The 21,841-nt window shown below is 37.5% G+C and overlaps 1 protein-coding gene across 2 annotated transcripts in view; it reads left to right on the top strand.

The window, feature by feature from the left end:
• Positions 1–21,534, top strand: part of LPCAT1 (lysophosphatidylcholine acyltransferase 1) — a 59,413-nt gene extending 37,879 nt beyond the window's left edge. For both annotated transcript variants that reach the window (XM_058177599.1, XM_058177598.1), the window contains 7 exons: positions 1,822–1,876; positions 6,746–6,828; positions 9,177–9,302; positions 10,018–10,171; positions 10,894–10,992; positions 16,233–16,371; positions 19,187–21,534. In XM_058177599.1, coding sequence (XP_058033582.1) covers positions 1,822–1,876; positions 6,746–6,828; positions 9,177–9,302; positions 10,018–10,171; positions 10,894–10,992; positions 16,233–16,371; positions 19,187–19,362 — 832 coding nt within the window. In that variant the 3' untranslated portion in view covers positions 19,363–21,534. The remainder of the gene's footprint in view (positions 1–1,821; positions 1,877–6,745; positions 6,829–9,176; positions 9,303–10,017; positions 10,172–10,893; positions 10,993–16,232; positions 16,372–19,186) is intronic.
• Positions 21,535–21,841: the final 307 nt, after the last annotated feature.

Below are 21,841 nucleotides of genomic sequence, written 5' to 3'. Positions count from 1 at the left end.
ACTCTCCAAATTATTTTCTGCTCTGATGTAAATGGCAGTGACTTACTATTTCTAAAATAAAAACTGACAATTGGGACCCAAACTGATCTGATTATTCTGAGAATTGTTAATGTTGTTTGAGGCGTGTTCTCTTTGCATTCTCTTTTAAAACAAATAGAATGCATTGTCAATACCTGTAGGATTTTGTATGAAATGAAAAATGTGTTTTGTTTTGACCTCAGAGCAAACAGTGCAACTTGAAAATCTTATCCCAATTTCCTGAACTGGCTATATTACATTGAAATATTTCAAATATCCCAACCATAGGAAAAAAGGGAGCTTAGAACATGATCCTTGCTCCCTCATTTCTTATTCTAATGTTGCAAACGGGAGGAGAGTGATATTCAGTACTGACTGCTATTTGCTACACAGTTTTCATTAGAATTGGCTGTGGTGATATTTTTTAATAAGGGTCACTAATGCTGTTTGAGTCTGGAAGTTGAAAATACAAAGCTGCTACGTGAGCTTTATGCATCTTTGTGTGAAAGGCTCTCTTTAAAGTGTATATAGCCTACCAACCAGCATAGCGGAGATAGTAATATTAGTATGCATCCAGCTGAAATAATTAATTTCTCCTTAAAGGCAGGTTCATGGTACAAAAGTTGAAGGAGTTTAAGGAGAGATGTTCTTATCTTTAATGGGAGAATGTTTAAAGATTTAAATTTAATTTTTTATTTAGAACTAAAATGAAAGCACAATACTAGAATGGAATTCAAGGGAATAGATAAAGTTGCCTAAGTTAGATATCAGTATATACTTTTCCGCAAAGCTGTTGTAGCAGTCTATTTCAGTCATAATAAATTATTTGTAGTAATTTTCTCTCCAGCAGCAGAACATGGCTTTTCACATGCTAAACCATGTAGTTTCTCTAGTATGCCAGCTCATGATACACCTCTAGCCTACATACCTTTAGCCTAAATCAATAGCATTAGGTGCATGACAGTGCTGATTGGTGCATTTGCTAGGTAGAAAAAAAGTAACCTAATAATGAGTCACAAAATGTACCAATCATGAGACATAAAAGAGCCCATATATTTGAAAAGTCCTGAGTTTTGTTTCAAGAATAGACAAAACAAAAACATTGGAACACTAGTTGTTTCAAGCTCAAAAATGTTAATGTGAACAACAGAACTGATCATAGTATATGAACTTATCAAATGACAAGATTTTTTTCATCTTAAGTGAAGTGTGCAAACTACCATTTGCATTTCCTGCATCGGATGAGGAGAACACATCTTTCTCCTTCAGTCCTGGCCACTTTTTACAGAGGCACGATTTGAGAGCATTTTAACAAACTTCATCATTGTTTGGTTTGGTGGCAGCAGTGCCTTAGATAAAAGGTCCATATAGAGAGTGATAAGGACAGCTAAGGAGATATAGGAAGCTCGTTTCCCATTATTCAGGATACTGCTTATAAGCACTATGTGCTTAGCACTTGAATTATTGTTAGAGACCTCAGACACCCACTTCACAGTCTGTTTCTGTTGCTAGCCTCTGGGAAGAGATTTTGTACCGGTAGTATCTATAGCAGGACTACTAAATTCCGTAATAGTATTATTCCTTATGCCACCCACCTTGTAAATTTAGAAGTTTTTTTTTTTGCTATGTATATGTATACATTCGAACTAGACTGATGTTTCTCTGTGTGTGGGTACGTGGGTGTATCATAATGGTTGTCTTTTGAGAGCTGAATATAACAAAATTTCACTTTAATGTATGCTGATTAGTGTACATTTAAAGTGACATTAAAGTTTTAATCTATTCTATTCTTCTATTCTTAAGGTTAACGATTCTGTGGCTTACCTTATGTCAGTTTCATAATTTTGTGGAAATAGAGGTAAGTATAATAACACAAGTGTAATTACCGTATATACTCGAATATAAGCCGATCCGAGTATAAGCCGAGGTCCCCAATTTTACCCCAAAAACTGGGGTAAACTGGGGACTCGAGTATAAGCCGAGGGTGGGAAATGAGGCACCTACCGGCGAAACCTCCCTCGGCCGAGAAGGCTGGCGGCTCCCCCGCCCCGCCCTCTCACTGCACCGGCAGGGCTTCCCCGCGCTAAAGCAAAAGCCCGCCAAGTTCGCGCCGGCCGGTATAATGTGAAAAAAAGGAAAAAAACAACAACTCGAGTATAAGCCGTATATACTCGAGTATAAGCCGAGGGGACGTTTTTCAGCACAAAAAACGTGCTGAAAAACTCGGCTTATACTCGAGTATATACGGTAATCTACACTTTACTGCATAGATATTGGAAGAGAGAAATAAAAAAAACACAACTCCCTTTTAGTGATGATCTTTCTATGTTTATGTGCAGTAGAACATAATAATGGAGATGTATAACTTTTTTTATCATAATAAGTATTTTTACTCAACTTCAAAGGAGTAATTAAACCAACCCACAATTTTAGCTAAACCAAGCTTTACATTTAACATTTGGCTTTCTCCTATCAGACTTTCCTGAGACATCTTCTTCAATATCCTATAGAGTTATTTTCAAGGAATATTTCCTTTCATGAAAATCAAACAAATAAGTTTTCTATCAAAATATAAAGCCACACATCTCTGTTTATTAATACACTCTCACTTCAGTACAGTACAAATTTCTTACTACTAATGATGCCTAGCTTTTACTGATCTGTATGGAAAGTACAAGAGGGAATGAGACATCTTCAGATAACTTTTTATTAATGTCATTTTGTCATTACACCTTTAACTAATGGGATTTTAATTATTCTTTTATTACCAAATTGTTTAAAATTCTTAAGACCAAAATATAAAAGTAGTGAATTTTGTTTGACTTTCTTTTACTGCAATTTCATGATACAATTCAATCATTCTCACAAAGAACAGTTGCTTTTGATTTTTCTCAAAGAAAATTCCTTATATTCTGCTTTATTTTATTGTAGCACAATCCCTACAACATACATATATTCTTTGCAAAATGGTGTGTTTTTTCTTTAAAATATACCTTTTAAAATAGTTAATTATTCTATATTAAATATTTTTAGTTCTTCACTTAATAATTCATAAAAATTACATTGTAATTTGAAGCAAATTAGCAATTTCTGAACTATTTGTGTAGCTATTTCTTAGCATACACGACAATTTAGACTGATAGGTAGTGGGTAGACACAATATTCTTTTGTGTCTCCAATGTATTTGCAAACATTGTTCACTCAAGTTATTTCAGATGTCTATTATATTTTGAATCCAAGATAGTAAGGAAAAAATCACTATTGTAATTTTTAAAGAATATTGTTAAAGAAATTACTTTGAATTACTTCAACTTTGTCTCTACATTTTGAGTAGATATTGGAATGACAACTGAAGCAATCATTTAGCTAATTCTGATAAGTAAACTATTTGGAAGTGGACAAGATGTTTAAAAGAATGAGACCAGCTAATGTTTGATACTTACATAATCTTTCTGGCTGACAAGAGAACACTGCTGGGGATATGAGTTTTGTAATGGCTTATTTAAAAAGAAAAAAGACTGTTCTATCCTTTCTGAAGTAATATTTTTGAGATCATTATCAAAGAAGCTCTCTTGAATACTACTACTCAGCTAATTTTCTCAACTTTATTTATAAATAAGATCTTAGAAGGAGTAATGAAAATAGTGGCTTTCTTGATTATGATGATTTTGGATGAAGTTTATCATTTGAAAGCTTTCCAATCTAAGTTTAGCTTAAGCAATAACGAAGTAATATTCTGAAATGTTTAACTGATATTGGATTTGAGTCATTAATGTATGATGTCTCTTGTTCTTAGATGCTGTATTTATCTTGAAAGATCAGACAGCTATTATATTCAGGATAAGATTGTCTAGTTTTGCGCAGTTACATTTCTTGAGAGGAAAATATCAAGCCAAAGTGATCCATGTCTTAATTACAATATTCACCCCAGCGTTGCCTTTGAAAAGTGATCAAAGAACTTTAGCATCTATAAAATTTGGCAGGCAGAAGTTTCTTGTACAAACTATGCCCAGTTTTGAATGAACTATTATTAAAAATTAAGCCTAAATTGCCTTGGGCCAAAATACCTGTTGCTCATCTATTGCCATGAGCCTCGCTATCATTTACATGTTTCTTAGAGTTCCTGTTGTATGTTTCCTAGTGTATGTCCCATAAAAAGGAATTAAACTGATGAGTACATCAGAGAAAGTGTTTTCTATAGCAGTATCTAACTATGGTCTTTCCCGCCGCCTTGAAAGAGGCGGTGGTGAGACCCCTCCTCAAGAAGCCTTCCCTGGACCCAGCTATCTTGGGTAATTATCGTCCAGTCTCCAACCTTCGCTTTGTGGCGAAGGTTGTACAGAGTGTGGTGGCACGGCAGTTTCCTCAGTACCTGGAGGAAGCTGTCTATCTAGACCCGTTCCAGTCTGGCTTCCGGCTCGGGTATAGCACGGAGACAGCTTTGGTCGCGTTGGTGGATGCCCTCTGGAGGGCCAGGGATAGGGGTTGCTCCTCTGCCCTGGTCCTGTTGGATCGCTCATCGGCTTTTGATACCATCGACCATGGTATCCTGCTGCGCCGGTTGGAGGGGTTGGGAGTGGGAGGCACCGTTTATCGGTGGTTCTCCTCCTACCTCTCCGACCGGTCGCAGACGGTGTTGACAGGGGGGCAGAGATCGCCGCAGGCGCCTCACTTGTGGGTGCCGCAGGGGTCGATTCTCTCGCCTCCTGTTCAACATCTACATGAAGCCGCTACGAGGTCATCAGTGGCTTTGGGGTGAGTTATCATCTGTACGCTGATGATACCCAGCTGTACTTTTCCACCCCAGGCCACCCCAGCGAAGCTGTCGAAGTGCTGTCCCGTTGTTTGGAGGCCGTACGGGTCTGGATGGGGAGAAACAGACTCAGACTCAATCCATCCAAGACGGAGTGGCTGTGGATGCCGGCATCCCGGTACAGTCAGCTGCAACCGCGGCTGACTGTTGGGGGCGAGTCACTGGCCCCAACGGAAAGGGTGCGCAACTTGGGCGTTCTCCTGGATGGACGGCTGTCGTTTGAAGATCACTTGACGGCCGTCTCCAGGAGAGCTTTTTACCAGGTTCGCCTGGTCCGCCAGTTGCGCCCCTTTCTCGACCGGGATGCCTTATGCACGGTCACTCATGCTCGCCACTGACTGGATTATTGCAATGCTCTCACATGGGGCTACCCCTGAAGTGTACTCGGAGACTCCAGTTAGCCCAGAATGCAGCTCCGCGGGTGATTGAGGGAGCACCATGTTGCTCCCAGGTAACACCACTCCCGTGCAGTCTGCACTGGCTACCTGTGGTCTTCCGGGTGCGCTTCAAGGTTTTGGTTACCACCTTCAAAGCGCCCATGGCTTAGGGCCCGGTACTTACGGGACCGCCTGCTGTTTCCACATGCCTCCCACCGACCCGTACGCTCTCACAGAGAGGGTCTTCTCAGGGTGCCGTCCGCCAAGCAGTGTCGGCTGGCGGCCCCCAGGGGAAGGTCCTTCTCTGTGGGAGCACCTACCCTCTGGAACGAACTTCCCCCCGGTTTACGCCAATTGCCTGACCTTCGGACCTTTCGCCGGGAACTGAAAACTTATCTATTTATTCAAGCGGGACTGGCCTGATTTTTAAATTCTAAATTTTTAATTTTTAATTGTAATTTTACTGGGTATTTTATATGGTCAATTGGACGGTTTTAATTTCGGCCTTTTATTGAATAAGCTTTTTAATTGTTATTTTAATATGTATATTAATTGTTTTAAATGAAGGCTGTACACTGCCCTGAGTCCTTCGGGAGAAGGGCGGTATAAAAGTTTAATTAATAAATAAATAAATAATGGATTCCCAGAGGGGTATCAACTCTTACTGGCTGTAGATATGCAGAAATAAGTTAGTTTGTCAGGGATTTGATAACATGATAATATTGAGGGTGGAGGTTCATTCGTCAGTGTTCTGCTCATAAGAGCTTTGTGTGGTCAATGGGTCTTGTGATGTGGAGGTCATGTCAGGTGAGGGTCACATCAGGTGAGGGTCATTGGTAGGTGAAGTGCTGGTTGAAGGGTGAAGGGTCGGAAGCCCTTATAAACAGTAGAATATACAGTACATATACAGACACTCCCTAAATTCTGCTGAAGATCTGGTAACAAAATGTGGGGAAACCAACCCTCAAGCTCAGAGAACGAACCTCCACCCTGATCCAACAGCCGAGTTACAGATATTCACCACTATTGTAAACATGATAGCATTACTTTGGCTTACATTTAGGAAATGTTTTGGGTTTTTTCCTGTTTTATTACAATGTTTTATTTTTTTGTGTATCTTAAAGTGGTGTACCGTACCCAGAGGCAGAAAAGAAATTCATTTCACATCTTGAGTGCTCTTTTAAATAAAAAGGGTTTTCCCAGTTTAAAGGCTTGAATGATGGGGGGAAATGGAATAACTGCAGTGACAGGAAACCTTATTACAAAGTTAGAGACATAATTTGAGCAAAAATAGTCATTTGCTTTCTGAAGGGTTACATTTGTTCTTAGAACATGCTAATAGAGGAAATGAAAACCAAATACTTATCATGTTGGTATTTCTTCTCAATGATTATTCAGGCTTCAGGTTGTTAGGTTTTTTTATTCCTGATTTTAAATGCTTGTTCCCATAACATTTCTTTATCTTCAAAACACCAGTATTATATGTTTGTGTAATGTGATAATGTCTGTGCATTAAAATTTATTTTCCTGTGTATAGTTCCTACCTGTGTATATACCTTCTGAAGAGGAAAAGAAAAACCCATCTTTATATGCGAACAATGTGAGGCGTGTAATGGCAGAGTGAGTAAACTAAGGTTTCAAATAGCATAATAACCTCATAGTTTCAAACAGTAGCAACATTTTTGCTTATATATGAAATATTGCAAGAATTTTTTTCCTGTGTCATGATGCCAAAAGATAGAGGAAAAATATTAGTGGTAGGAAATAATTACTGCTGTGTTTCAAACAAACAAAACCAAATTAGGAACATTGTAGAGGCAATCAAAGACCTAACTAAATATTTGTATGCTTGTAACAGAGAAAGAGAGGAAATATGGGTAATTATGTTATATTACTAAAATAAAGTGATTGGGAAAAACTGAAGATAAGAGATTATTTCCCCCACAGTGTCAGAGTTCTTGTTAAGGTCCTCTGTCTCATTGACAGTTTATATTTCATGTAAACATCATGTTCAAACTTGAAGCTGAGAAGAAGAAGGCTGATAAAGGAAGTCCAGTAAAAAGAGGTCCTTCCTCAAGTACATATCTAGGAGTAAAATGTTTTTATAGTACTAATTCAGAGACATTTTACTAGATTACATCATACATTAACAGCAAAACTGTCTAAATACTTGCAGATAAGTTTTTTCAGTAACTGAAATGTCAGGATCTTTGGTCCCTTCTGAAGAGAATATATTTTAATAGTCAAGGATGAGATTTTTTTTAGAAATGAAAATTAGCATTGCAAAGGTTTCTATTCAAGAAAAAATAGAAACTCTACCTCAGGAGCCCTGGTGGTGCAATGATTAGAATGCAGTATTGCAGAGTTTAATCCTGACTGGCTCAAGGTTGACTCAGCCTTCCATCCTTTCGAGTTTGGTAAAATGAGGACCTGGATTGTTGGCGGCAATATGCTGACATTGTAAATCGCTCAGAAAGTGCTGTAAGGCCCTATGGAGCGGTATATAACATAACATAACATAACATAACATAACATAACATAACATAACATAACATAACATAACATAACATAACATAACATAACATAACATAACATAACATAACATAACATAACATAACATAACAACAGAGTTGGAAGGGACCTTGGAGGCCTTCTAGTCCAACCCCCTGCCTAGGCAGGAACCCTACACCATCTCAGTCAGATGGTTATCCAACATTTTCTTAAAAATTTCCAGTGTTGGAGCGTTCACAACTTCTGCAGGCAAGTCGTTCCACTTATTAATTGTTCTAACTGTCAGGAAATTTCTCCTTAGTTCTAAGTTGCTTCTTTCTTTGATCAGTTTCCACCCATTGCTTCTTGTTCTACCCTCAGGTGCTTTGGAGAACAGCCTGACTCCTTCTTCTTTGTGGCAACCCCTGAGATATTGGAACACAGCTATCATGTCTCCCCTAGTCCTTCTTTTTATTAAACTAGACATACCCAGTTCCTGCAACCGTTCTTCATATGTCTTAGCCTCCAGTCCTCTAATCATCTTTGTTGCTCTTCTCTGCACTGTTAAAGTACTATTGTTATTGCTATCATGCATGGCTGAAAAACTATTACAGCTACTTTATAAAATTGCTATTTCTATATTTAAAATCTTATTTTGGAACCCATTTTGTTAGGGAATTAACAAACACACCAGTTGTAGAAAGACCTGTGTGCCTTCTAGAACCTGAAAATATTTTCCTGTCAAATCTCACTTGCAGTGGATTTAGTTTCAATCTGTTAATCCTTATCCATCTGATTATAGTTTCCAAGTACTGACTGAGAATAGATACATCACCCTAGTGTTTGATAAATATAGAAATGAGTATTGTCAGATGTTTCAGGACACTTAACTCCTAACTACCTCACTAATATACTTTAAGAAGTAACCGAACTCTTGCAATGGGGAAATGGTTTTTCAGTACTCATTGCATGGATTTGCTGGGATCAGAAAACCAAGCGGCCAAATCATGACTCAGATGTTAAATTGAAATGGTCCCAGTATTGAATCCTGTGGAAATTTACACATGCAAGGTATTGAGGCAGCACGCTGATTAACCTTTTCTTGGATCTGATTTAACAAAGAGGACAGGAATTACAAAATAACCAAATATGGCAATCTACTGTGCTGCAGTTATAAATTAAGTTATAAATTAAGGTGAAATTTGGAGATTGCAAGAAATGGATATGCTAAATAGGATGGGTTCTAGTCTCTTCAATGCAAATTCAACATAGTATCCTCAAATCATTACCTCTGCTTCAATTCTTACCTTCCATTTCTAATATCTGAATGATTTATAAAACAAGAAAACTTCTTTCAGTTGTACTACCATGCTATGCCATGCCATGATTGAACTTTTGAACTATGCATCAAATAGATACTTCATGAAATTGTTTGTGAGTGATATATGCATATCTGTACATATTTTTGTGTATTTAAGGGCTTTAGGAATTTCAGTAACAGACTATACTTTTGAGGATTGCCAGCTGGCTTTGGCCGAAGGACAACTCCATCTCCCATCAAATACCTGTCTCTTAGAATTTGCAAAACTTGTAAGAAATCTTGGGTAAGTAAATTATCAATGCATAATAATATACAGCTTTGTAACTGTTCAGAACTGTGTGACAAACTGATTATAAAATACATGTCATTGCTTTTCTGAGTTCTTCACAAAGAACTTGGTTCAGACAGAAAGGAAAGACCCGCCTTATTTTCTTCATGCTTTTAGATGCAAAGAAAAAAGTCATTTGAAGTGTGATTTGAAAAAAAAGTGGCAGATTTAGTATATCCTTACAGAGATTTTATATGGCTGAATAGATATGCATCACTTACTATAAACGCAAGAATTTAGAAGTGAGAGTTCTGTTGAAATACTCTTAATTTATTTATTTGTTGATAGCCAAAGTCTTTATTCAGATACAATTCAGGATACAGAATTTGTAAAACACTCTATTGAGAACAAAAATATGTAGGGTGCAGGAAGAAAAGAATGTACAGCCTTGATCTGGCATTTTGCAACATAAATTGCAAAATAAATTGCAAAATAAAATTAGCAACATAAATTGCTCAGTTGAAAATAAATTTTAACTGCAATCAACCTTTTTTTCCCTAATTGGTTTCAATTGAAACTAAATTTTCAATTTTTATGGGTTTTGGGGTTAATGTAAGATAGAGAGGAGTTTTCTCTCCCTCCTTCCCTCTCTCTCTCTCTCTCTCTCTCTCTCTCTTGCTTAAATGATTATTGTCAAAAGGTAATACTTTGATTTTCTTACCATTTTTAGGTTAAAGCCAGAAAAACTTGAAAAAGAACTTAATGCATACTCAGAAAGAGCTAGGAAACTGAAAAACAAGAAAGTCACTCTCAAGGAATTTGCAGAGTATTTGAAAATCCAAGTTTCAGATATGTTAGAAAATATGTTTGCACTTTTTGAAGAGGTAAGAATTCATTATCACCAGAAATATAACACGAAAGTTATTGTACATTTTTCATAATTATGACCATTGCAGCATCCGCTTGGTCATGTGATTTACATTTGGATGCTTGACAACTGACTCACATTTACGATGGTTGCAATGTCATGTGATCACCTTTTGCAACCTTCTAACAAGCAAAGTCAATGAGAAAAGAAGATTCACTTAACTATGTAACTAATTTAACAACTGCAGTAATTCACTTAACAAATGTGGGATGAAAAGTCATAAAATGGGGCAAAACTCACTTAACAAATTTTGGGCTCAGTTGTGACTATTTGTATTTGGAAACAGGAAATGGCTGTGGGTATGATATGACTCCACCTACCAGTACTAGTCCTGTTACATATATTTTGTGAAGAGAATTACATCCCTCAGCTGCTAAATTTTTCACTCTGCAGTAAAAAATTGCACAGATATGCTAATCAAATTGCCTATATTTCTTTATTGTAATCACATTTTTAGGGGATTAGTTGCTGAAAAATGAAACCATAAAAAGTACACTCTTCAAACTTTCTAAATCCCAGAAATTTACATTAGATTACATTTTCAGAAATTCACAAGGATTTGTCCCCATCTAAATAGTTGCATTAATCCCAGTTTTAGGAAATTAGTGTCTATAAGTGCAGAAATTTTCATATATTCTCTAGCTACGAATTCTGCATGTTCCTTTATTTTTTCAACAGAAGGAAGATGGCCTGATTGACATACGAGAATATGTAACAGCTTTGTCGGTAGTCTGTAGACCTTCTAAAACATTGCAAACAATGCAGTTGGCTTTTAAGGCAAGTAACATTTTTTATTTAAAATGCTTAATGGCTATTTAAAAACCAAGGTGTTTTTTTTAAAACATAGGTAGATATTAGATCAAATACTGCAACATCATTGTATCTAGAACTCACTACTGACTTTACAACTATTCTTAATCTTACCATCTGTTACAAATCATAGCAGCAATCTGGACTGTAGAAACATGATGCCATTTTTGTCTGTGCAAGCAAAATGAGATGGGCCAGGTTTTTTTTCCTTTGCATGACACACATGGCTTTGTATCTGGACAGACCTTCAGTCCACAATATTCTAAAGCTGAGCTTTGGGGCAGAATCGCACTCCCTAACGTGCATATCTATATCAAGAGATATATCGAACTAATTGGTTCCTTTTTTTGTCTCTGTAGCAGCACATAGTAAGAAAGAATCCACATCTCTATTTCCTTTTGGCCATTATTGATCACTTTTTCCTGTTTATTGTTTTCTATCTTGTCTTATTTCTCTTTTTATTTCTACTACCATTGCATTTCTTTTTTCCTAACATTTTCACTTTAATACGGTATATTTTGCCAAAGTTCTCTTAGCCAATGGCCTCAGGTCCTGTCTCTTGAGAGGGAGGGGGGAATATGTACATTGTAAAAGTAAGCTTCCTATCAACTGGAACCTTCTTTGTGCCACCTCCATTGGCTTTTGTGTCCATTGGCAGAGCTGTGCTTCTTAAAGTTTCATAGATCACAAAATGTTTCATGCTCTGACTCTTAACAAAACTACACTTTCAGACTTTAGACTGATCAAGCAGTGCTAGTTCCAGATGCTTCCTTGCTGAACTCAAGCATGGGTAGTTTTGCTGTATTGCTGATGGAAGTAACTTTGATATTCTATTGTACTACATCTCCCTCCTCTCATTGCAAGCCAAATACGCTGGTACTGCCAGTGACTTCTGGAGAACTCTTGATGCCAGGAAAATCAGTTATGGAAATTTGAACACTCTGCTGATATTATGCAGGTTTGAATGCATTATATGTCTTACATAATTCAACATTTTGATTCACGGAAGTGGCTGACTGCAATAGATCACCAATTTTGACCTCTGTTCCTTCTTCTTTAGCTCCAGTGACTGGCACTATGCCATTGGTATGATCTTTGAAATGTCCAATTCCATCACCATATTTTTCAAGGCTTACAATTCTTGATCCTCAGGCATGATTCTATAGATCTTTAACAAAACCTGATGGTTTCTTCTCTGAGGCCAAGATTCCTAAATGTTCCCAATCAACTTCACCAAAAATTACTGTTTGAATATGCATAGTGCTTCCATTTCCTAGCGGGAAGTTTCCACATATTGCATATATCCATCCAATATCAACACTATGTTTGTGATCCATAGTATTCACATAGATCCTATCCTCTTCATACGAAGACTCTCTTTGGTTCCACTCTTCATAGCCATGTGTTCTGTATTTGGTTATCCATATTGATCACTAAAACTGTCTTAGGCTTAACCCATAAACTTCAAGTTACTGCAGTCTCCAAATGCTAATTTGAACAACTGTTCAGTTTGCTCCAGTACCTCTATCTGTCCCATTGGCTCCCTTCCCTCAATACTGTTGTTCCTTCCTTCATATTGTATTAATATGTTATTGTAATACATATTGTATTAATATGTTACTGTTTTTACAGTTACTGTTTTTATACCTTAACCATGGATCCAGCTCTCTTTCATCTCCATAGCTCACTTCTGTTCTGGAGCTCCTGCTTGATTTTCTTTGCTTCCAGTGCTTTGCAGCCCCATTAACTAGGATATTGGCTTGTAATCTCTAATGCCTTACAACTCTGAATTGCCTTCTCTGTATCTCCTGAGCTTCTAGTGTTTATTTAATTTTCAGATTTTGAGACATGTATTTTGGCATCTCCTTTCTTCTTTACAGTCTCTTACTCTTTGTTTACCCAGCAGACTAACACTTCTCTCTTGGTATAAATTTTATTATCTCAGAAATCAAGTAGTTTGCGCAGTAGAGATGTCACACGGTGTCATATAAACTACTCATAGAACTATATTGTGAATCAGCTATTTTTTTCTGAGTGGTTTTCCGGCCACATAAAACACATTGCAGTAATCCAAATGAGAAATGACTATAAGCAATTCAGAAAAAGGCAAAAATACCATAAAAAAAGAATCTGTGGAAAAGGCCTCCTGGTCATGGCTGCCACTTGATCTTCAAAGAAGAGTCATAAATCCAGGAGGAAACTCAAATTTATACTTATTCCATCCAAAACCTGCAACCCCGTCAAAAACTAAAAATGGTAAATTTCCAGACATGGCTGATCCATGGATGCAAAGCTAACACACAGGGCTATGCTAGATACTTTTGTGAAATACAAAGCATTTTGTTGTTTTTGTGTAATAATGAGTCTTGAGTATGTTTGCCAGTTTCCACATAGTATTTATTGCTCAGGCTTTTTCAGTTAGCACACCTACTTCTTTCTCTCATATTCATAATCTATTCTACCAGAGCAGCTTTTACATCTATAAGCCTTTTGTCAGGAAATATGCCTCTATAACATATCTGCTAGGGTGCTTGATGTACCCATCCACTTGCTTTTATCGCTCTTTCCATCTGATCCTTATTATGGTCTGTTATTTTAAATGATGATGTATCACAACGAAAACTGAGATGTGTAACAGACCTCCTGGGACAGGTTAGAATGTGGCAGGGAGTTCTCACTAAGTAGCACAACTTTGTCAACATTACAGAACAAACATCTGCATGAATAGAGACCAAAAGAATCCAGTTAATAGATATGCTACTTATTGTTTGTATGTCTGCTTCAAATATGCATTAAATAAATGTAGTACCAAGCGGTATATATGAGTTGACATCATATGTGGCATTCCATATATGATGTCAACTCATATATACCACTTGGTATATATGAGTTTGCTAGCTTTGATTTTTGTGAGACACTTACAGAATAGCTGTGAAATAAAAAAATAAGGAACTCAACCACAACATTGATTAGGTCATTTTATACTTTCAACTGTGAGCCATTTCAAAAATGTTGAGAAGTTCGTATTTTTTTAAATTGAAGGTTCATCTGCTCTTACATGAATTTCCTCTTACATCCTTACTTCCTCTTAGTTTTTTGTTATAAGAAAGACAGATGTAAGGACTTAAAAACAGATAGTCCTTAACTTACAGTTGATCATTTAGCGACTAAAGTTATCACAGATCCCCACCCTCAAAATATGACCCAGCCAAGCTCTGAAGTTACATCTGGAGCAGCACCACTGCAGTTGTTCACCCTTACAACTGACCACAGAGACATTGCAATGCATGCCCCTGACTATTGGTCCCCCATCCTGCCTCACCTGGTCCACATAGGCACTTGCTTTGCGACCCAAATGGATTCCACACACTGCTCCCCACTCCACATCACCAATTGCTCACTTAACTTTTGAAGACTTGCAGAGCTGAGGAAGTCTTGAGTAGAGAAGGAGGACAGTCCACTGTATTGTTGGGCCACAAGGCACAATTACTCATGTGGCCATCTTTTTCTATGTGAAAAATAATGTTCTTGATTTTATTTTCCTCAGTAAAGCAGAAGGGCAGAAAACAGAGCATGTAATATCTCAGGGGGGTGGGGAGAGGCCTTGAGAGGCCCAAGGCAGGTGGCCTTGTGCTTACACTATGCCCCCCCAGGTTCTCCCCAATCCTGAGGTACCACATGGTCCACTTTATGACATGCATGTTTGTTTAATGTATGCATTGGAGAGCAGGGATGGGGAAGATTGTTAAAGGAGGTAGTACACTTAACTGTCCTCCCAACTTCCAACCATACTAGGCACACTCCATTATAGTCAGAACTTGTGGACTACCTGTATTGTGACTTCCTACCATCTATACAAAGCAGACTCTGGATTCTTTCAGTTAATACTGAGGATCTTGGCTCCATCTTTTTTTCTTCTTCATTGCTAGCAATCTAGCCTAACCTACTGTCATTTTGTAAATGTGTTTCCAGTACCTTCTTAAAAGAGAGGATTATTTTGCATTTTGGTCAATCCTTTTGAGGTTCTCCTGATCTCCCTTTTATTTTCTGCATAGTACATGACTCTAAGCTTGTGGGACAGTAGAGAAGGTGTGTCTCTATTGTTGAAAGCTTCAAAGAACAAGGCATATACAAGGCACTCATTTCCTCAAATGGAACAGAATGCTCTTGGTGATTCTGCATTGGCTAACTCTGGCATCTGCCTATATTTAGTTGCATCATAGAGGTTAAACCTAGTTGTCCTGAAGGCAGAATCAACAATGCAATGATTTCCTTTTTTTTTTCTTGTGCATGTAACTAAGGCGCAATTTCCTGATTGCTTCATTAATCTATATACTACTAAAAATTATCCCCATAATCTTTAACTAGGCAAAACAATGCCTTATAGGACAATGATTTTTGAAACTAGGTACTTCAAATGAGCTAATTTACAAAATGTGTCCAAAATCTGGGACATATAACTCCTGAGGGAATGAAATTTGGGGAAATTGTGGTTGCTTCAGCAGTGCTGGCTTGCAGCTTCAGTCATGTGATGCTCATTTGGAACATTACGTGACAGTCTCGAGCTGTTCTTGCAGTCCCTCACTTCCTCCCCATCCTAGTGGCAGCTGCTTACCTGCCTGCTGGGAAGAGAACAAAGGGAAAGGAACCCCCCAGCACACCTTCAAACATGCTTGAGAAAGACCCTGTAGTCTGGTGCTTTACTAAGAACTAATGCAGATTTGGACTAACAATTTCCAGTTTCTATTTCATCAGTCTAGATCACAGGTATCAAATTCAATCGCATCACGTGATGTCACGTAACACATCACGATATTTTTTTGCCGTTGCGGAGCCAGGGTGGGCATGTCCTGCACGTGCTGCAACTGGCCCACGGACCACCTGTTTGACACCTCTGGTGTAGCTACTTTATGCCTCTCTGTGAGAAGCATGATACAAAGAGATGACTCTCGGTACTTTGTCAATAGTATCAGCACTTTTTAAGTGCAAAGAAAGTGTATATTTGCACTTAAAAAATTAGACAGTTTATACTGATCGGTAGGAAAAAAATGCACACCATCTAGGGGCAGAAAGAACATGTAATTGGAAATAAAGTGAAACTTTTATTGTTTTCTGGTACTAAACAATATTTTATTTTGTGTCTCATATTTAGTAATAAATATGGTTCTTTTCTGGAACATCAAATAATAGGTGTCCATATTTTACAGATGTATCAATCAGAAACTGGGGGTATAACAGAACAAGCGTTAACTTCCATCCTGAAGAGCGCCATGGGTGTTTCAGACCTTAATGTGTCAAATCTTTTTAAAGCTATAGATGATAAAGAAAAAGGGGAAATTGCATATGGTAAGTCTATTATTTATAGATTTTTGTGTATGGAAATCAGAAAGGGCATCTGGAAACAAAACTTATCCAAATAGAGGAAACAATGCCTCCATCAAAGCAGGCAAGGCAATCTTCTAGATATAGACCGGCAGCAAAGCCCACACTCATTCACAATGATGATGTTACCTAGTTGGGTAATGAAACATCTGCAAACAAACAAACTCAAAACAGCAGCAAGAACTCCAAAGTTGAATCCTGAGCTAAATCTAAACTCTTCTAGTGCAGTGGTCACCAACTGGTGGTCACCACTAGTGGCCTGAGAGAAAATTTTGGTGGTCCACAAAGGAATTTTTGTATTTTTTATACTGCACTTCAGCGAGCGCTCCTCGAGAGACAAGAGTTTGCAGGGGGCCGATCTAGTGTCTGGGTTGGCTACAAGAGAAACATTCATTCTCAGCTATATTTGAGATTTCTAGCTGCAATGGACAGCAAAGCTAGGGTTGACCCCGAGTGCTTCTCTCCACTAACAGGCAGTCAAACTAACTGCCTGAAGGACCACATCCTTTCCCTGGGGTCAAAGCACTGAAGCACGAGCAGCACAGGAAACTTCAGCCGGGTTCTTTGAGAGATGAGAATTTGCAGGGGGCTGATCTAGCGTCCACAATGGACAGCAAAGCTAGGGTTGACTCCAACTGCTTCTCTCTGCTGTAGTGCTTCATAGACGCGGTTTACCGTTCTTAGCCCCAAGCAGCAGGAGATGAGGGCTGCCTTGGCGCCACCAGCTGGCACATATATACCGCAGCAAAGGTGAAATGCTGATGCTGCACAAATGCAAGTAGTGCTTCACTCCTGCACCTTCCAGCCATCGCCACTGCCACTTTGGCCTGCCGCAACAGCACCATTACCTCATTCCGGATGTGCTCCTTTTTGCACGTTGCACCACCTGCAAAGTTGCACATTGCATGTGCCACCCCCTATGGCAGAGATTTCCAGCCCCACCACGGGCTGGTCCCATATTCCATAGCTGTAGTAGTCACAGGACTGGTCCTTTGGTCATCCCAGAGCAGCTCCCCCAACCGGGTGCAGTGGCCTGCCAGGGAGCAGGCAGCTCCCCTGCAGGCTGGTGAACCCAGGTGGAGGAGCTGGTCCAGGATGACCAAACAGGCTGTCCTGTGACTACTACAGCTATGGAATATGGGACTGACTTTCCTACCAACATCAGCAAGCCACCATCAGTCTGCCGGCCTTTGTTTTCCTTCACTCAGATTGACCAAGCTTCTTGAGAGAAGGAACACAAAACAGGTTTCCAGGCTGTGTGCCTGGACCAGGCACTTTATCTCGGACCTCCCACCCAGAGGCCTCGCAGAAGCAGACAGGTAGGCCCAAAAGGCAGCTGAGCCTCCCCCCCCCCCCCGTAGTCCGTGGGATTTAAAATTATGAATTTGGTGGTCCCGGAGGTCCAAAAGGTTGGAGACTCCTGTTCTAGTAGAACCTGAATGAATATTGAGCTCAAGAAAGGGAAGGAACAAACTTCAAAGCTACTGTGCATTTCCTTCTTTTGTAATAATTACATTTGGAGACTGCAGTTGCTTGTTTGTTTATATAGACTGAGGGTTGCTTATTTATGCCCATGCCACACATGTAAATAAATAGATAACACACAAAATATACTGCACTTCATGCTGTGTGGTGTGATTCATATTAAAGCCTTACTACCTTTTGACTGACATTAAAAGATGGAATGCAGCTACTTGACAGTGTTACCCATTGCTTTTAATTGCCCACATTCCATATCAATGAAATAAAGATGTGTTCTTGAGAGAGAATCATTTCTGGCAGTCCTGTAATGTAATCTACAATCAATATTGCCAAACCAGTACTGTGACTCCTGGTCAGTCCTACCACATTTCCTAGGTTGCTCTATATCTCCCTTAGTTGCAAGTTCTTCTAGTCCCTGCTAGAACAGTTAACATATATCCATGCTTCTTTGACAATGGTTACTTAAATGGGCTATACAGAAATCTATACTATCTATACAAAAAAAACCATCCTACTCTGGTCTTTAATTTAGTACAGAAAAAGTATATAATATTTATTTTTTCAGTTCTTAATTAAAATATTTTAATTTCTTTTACCACTTCTTTTTACCTTCTCTCTGATTTTGAAAATTACCCTTAAGCATGATAAGGGTGAAATGCAGAAATTGGGATTTCGAATTGCATTCTAAGGAATTCTGAGCATCTTGGGATTTCTTGCTAGAAAGATAAACAACAGCCAATAAATATAATTGCTGAACGTTTCTTAATGATTTTTCACATTTTTCTGCAGCATGCAATTATCAAAATATAATGTAAATTTAGGGTGCATAATCTAACTTGAGATAGGCAGTAGCCGTCCGAGAAACAATGTACACCATGGAAAACAAAAATAGTTTCAAAAGCACTCTTAAACTATTGTTGCTTTTTAACTTTGGTTCTTACAGAACGATGATGATGTTATCTACAAGGCCCTGTTATAATTATAAACTCTACAATGTATTGCTCCAAATATTCTATACTGCTAAACAATTATTAAGGTAACAACCCACCTTAAATATGTTCCCTAAAGGTAGATAAACCATAATTTAGCCATGCTTAGGCAAAACCTACTGAAATCAGTTCAATCGGTTACCATGAACTTAGTTTCCATTGATTTCAATAGACCTAAAGCATATCTAAATTTTTCATTCAACTAATTATACACAATACTTTTAAGATATGACTTATAATACAGCAAAAACAGCTACCTATGATAGTAATTAAAATGATTATTGAAACTCTCTTTTTTCCATTTCTAGATGATTTCCATTATTTTACTGAAATGTTCCCAGACTTTGCTGAAGAGTACCTATATCCTGATCAAATGGAGTCTAAAAGTTATTTGGAAACTCCTGCTCCTAATGGATTCTGTGCAGATTTCAGCCCACAAATTACTGAAAATAGAAGAAATTCCCTACAGAAAAAAATGAATTAATATTAATAATTCTGTCATCCTCTTGTGGTGAGAGGAGTATGTCCTAGATAGGGCTTTTCATAGTCATGCAGCTATATAACCTGAAGTATGTGAGAAGGCTGTATGTGTGGATGTGTGAGAAAGAAAGAAAGAAAGAAAGAAAGAAAGAAAGAAAGAAAGAAAGAAAGAAAGAAAGAAAGAAAGAAAGAAAGAAAGAGGAAGGAAGAGAGGAAGGAAGGAAGAAAGGAAAGGCGTGTATGAATATTTTACTGCATTAATGAGCATCTTCGGCTTCCTATTGGAAAGATCACTTTTTCCATCAGCAACTTGGAAAGTAAAGAATGTAAACAAACTTTAATTTGTATACTTAAAAACAAGATGCTTGCATATTTATATTCATTGTTTGATTTCATGTACAAACTGTCCTACAAAGTGTGCATGTGAAAAAAATACTGTAGCTCCTATGGTGTCAAGTGCACTTCGGTGATTAGTGTTATCCCTATTTAGGGAATTCTTTGTGGGCCAGATTCTGCTTTCCTTTTTTACAAGGCAACATTGACCGCTACTGTCAATGGCCTTCAGAGCAAGGCAAGCTCAGTTTCACCTTTTTCATTGTAATCGAGTAGGTAGCTAAAGGGGGGAAAGTATGCAAAAATATTTTTACCTAGGGAATTGTTTTTATTGTGTTTCCTTGTAAAATGATCTTTTTGAACTTTTCAATCCATCTTGATATCAAAAAGAATAAGGGAAGTTATCAGGATTGTGTGCATTTTGTGCTAAAAACCCAGATTTTAGCACAGAAACGCAGATTTTATACTTTAGAAAAGCTGAATTCCAAAGTCTGTCTCTCAATCCTATGAATTAGGTATATTTCTGTATTTCATGTTGATTGGCTTATGGGTAAAGGAAGGTGAACAAATGCAAAAACAAAATGGATGCAGACTTAAGAAACACTGCCTCTGACAATTGGAAATTCAGATCGTTCTCAGCCTTAAGATCTAGAAACATGCCTTTTTAAAGTTTAAAATTCTCAGGATAGCAAAATCTGCACTTAAATTAGAACTTCTATATTTCTGGGTGGATCATGGAATACACACAGCCTTGCTATTTCCCTGTCTTCTCTGTCACTGCTGCATTTGAGTGTTCTGGGCAATGATAATTAAACAAGGGTCATTTAAAGAGCCGTTTCAACGGCTTTTTGCACAGAATAAAGTTTTTTTTAGATTGAGCAGGCATAAAATAAACTTGCTGTATTATAAATTCCTAATAATTATCATATAGTTTCTTACAGGACACCAGTTTTAGCTATATGATTTTGACTGAAAAGATTTTTTTGGTATTATATCTGTTTTTTTATATAATTCCTGATTTTGTAATTACTTTTCACTGAAAAATTGCAGGTTTGCAAAATGTTTGAATACAAAACAGTTGTTTCAGTTTCGAAGTGGGCTGTTCAGCTATTCTAGAAATGAATTTCAGTCTCAAAATGGAAGTGTGATAAGGTCAGAATGGCCTGTTTCAAAATCAGAACAACTGTTTCAAACTCAAAATAAAGCATTTTAAGCTAAAAAGATCTCAAATTCAAGAACTTTGCACTAGTTACCTCTAGTGAAAACCTAGTGTCCTGGTTCTCTCAAGACACTAATGTTATTGCTGTTTACTACAACTTTACATAAAAGCTGGTTTACTGGCTTATTACATTTTGTATATGAATCTCTTTCCTTCCATAACCAATAGAATCGAATAATTTTGAATAACTTTTTAGATTATATACATTTCTTTTTTAGTGTGCTTATGTGTTTACGAAATCCTGAAAAATACATATACATTGCTTCCTTCTAATCTTAAAAAACGTATTTTCCTTCCCTCTTAATCTAGTCTATGGGATACGTTTATCACTATTTATTCTTCCCACTAATTCAGTTTATTTCCCAGGAATTTGATCACAGTCTTTTACCATAGTAATTCTCTAATCTAAACCACACAATACTTTGCCTGAACTCTGAATGTTTCCATTATAAATGACTATTCTATAAATGTACATCCACAAAAATATTTTAATGCAATCATTTAATTTGGTGCAATGACTAAATTTAGATTTTAATATAATCATAGACCAATTGAAGTAAAAAAAAACACCAATATACAATATATCTCACACATAATAAATAAAGGAGAATTAAAAAAATATTTTTTAAAAAAAAAACTAATTCTGTTTTGAGACATGTTTTATTACAGCTCTTCTGGCAGTGTGGTGCTTGCAAGTTGAGACCACACATAGAATCTATACACAGAAAGCTCTATAAATTTTAAGTCCTGATGGTTAGAAGTACCTTGTGTCCTTGACCTTTCCATTTTGTAGCCACAGAAACCATAGCTCTCTTTTTTCACAATTCAAAAGCAGCTATTTCTTTCCAAGTAAATATTCTAAAGAAATAAGATTGCTGGTTTATTTAAATGCCTGTTCTGTTTAGTCATAATATTCTATTAATTGGCATAA

The sequence above is a fragment of the Ahaetulla prasina genome, chromosome 3 (genome assembly GCF_028640845.1).
Source record: "Ahaetulla prasina isolate Xishuangbanna chromosome 3, ASM2864084v1, whole genome shotgun sequence".
NCBI lineage: Eukaryota > Metazoa > Chordata > Lepidosauria > Squamata > Colubridae > Ahaetulla > Ahaetulla prasina.
This window is presented reverse-complemented; position numbering and strand designations above follow the sequence as displayed.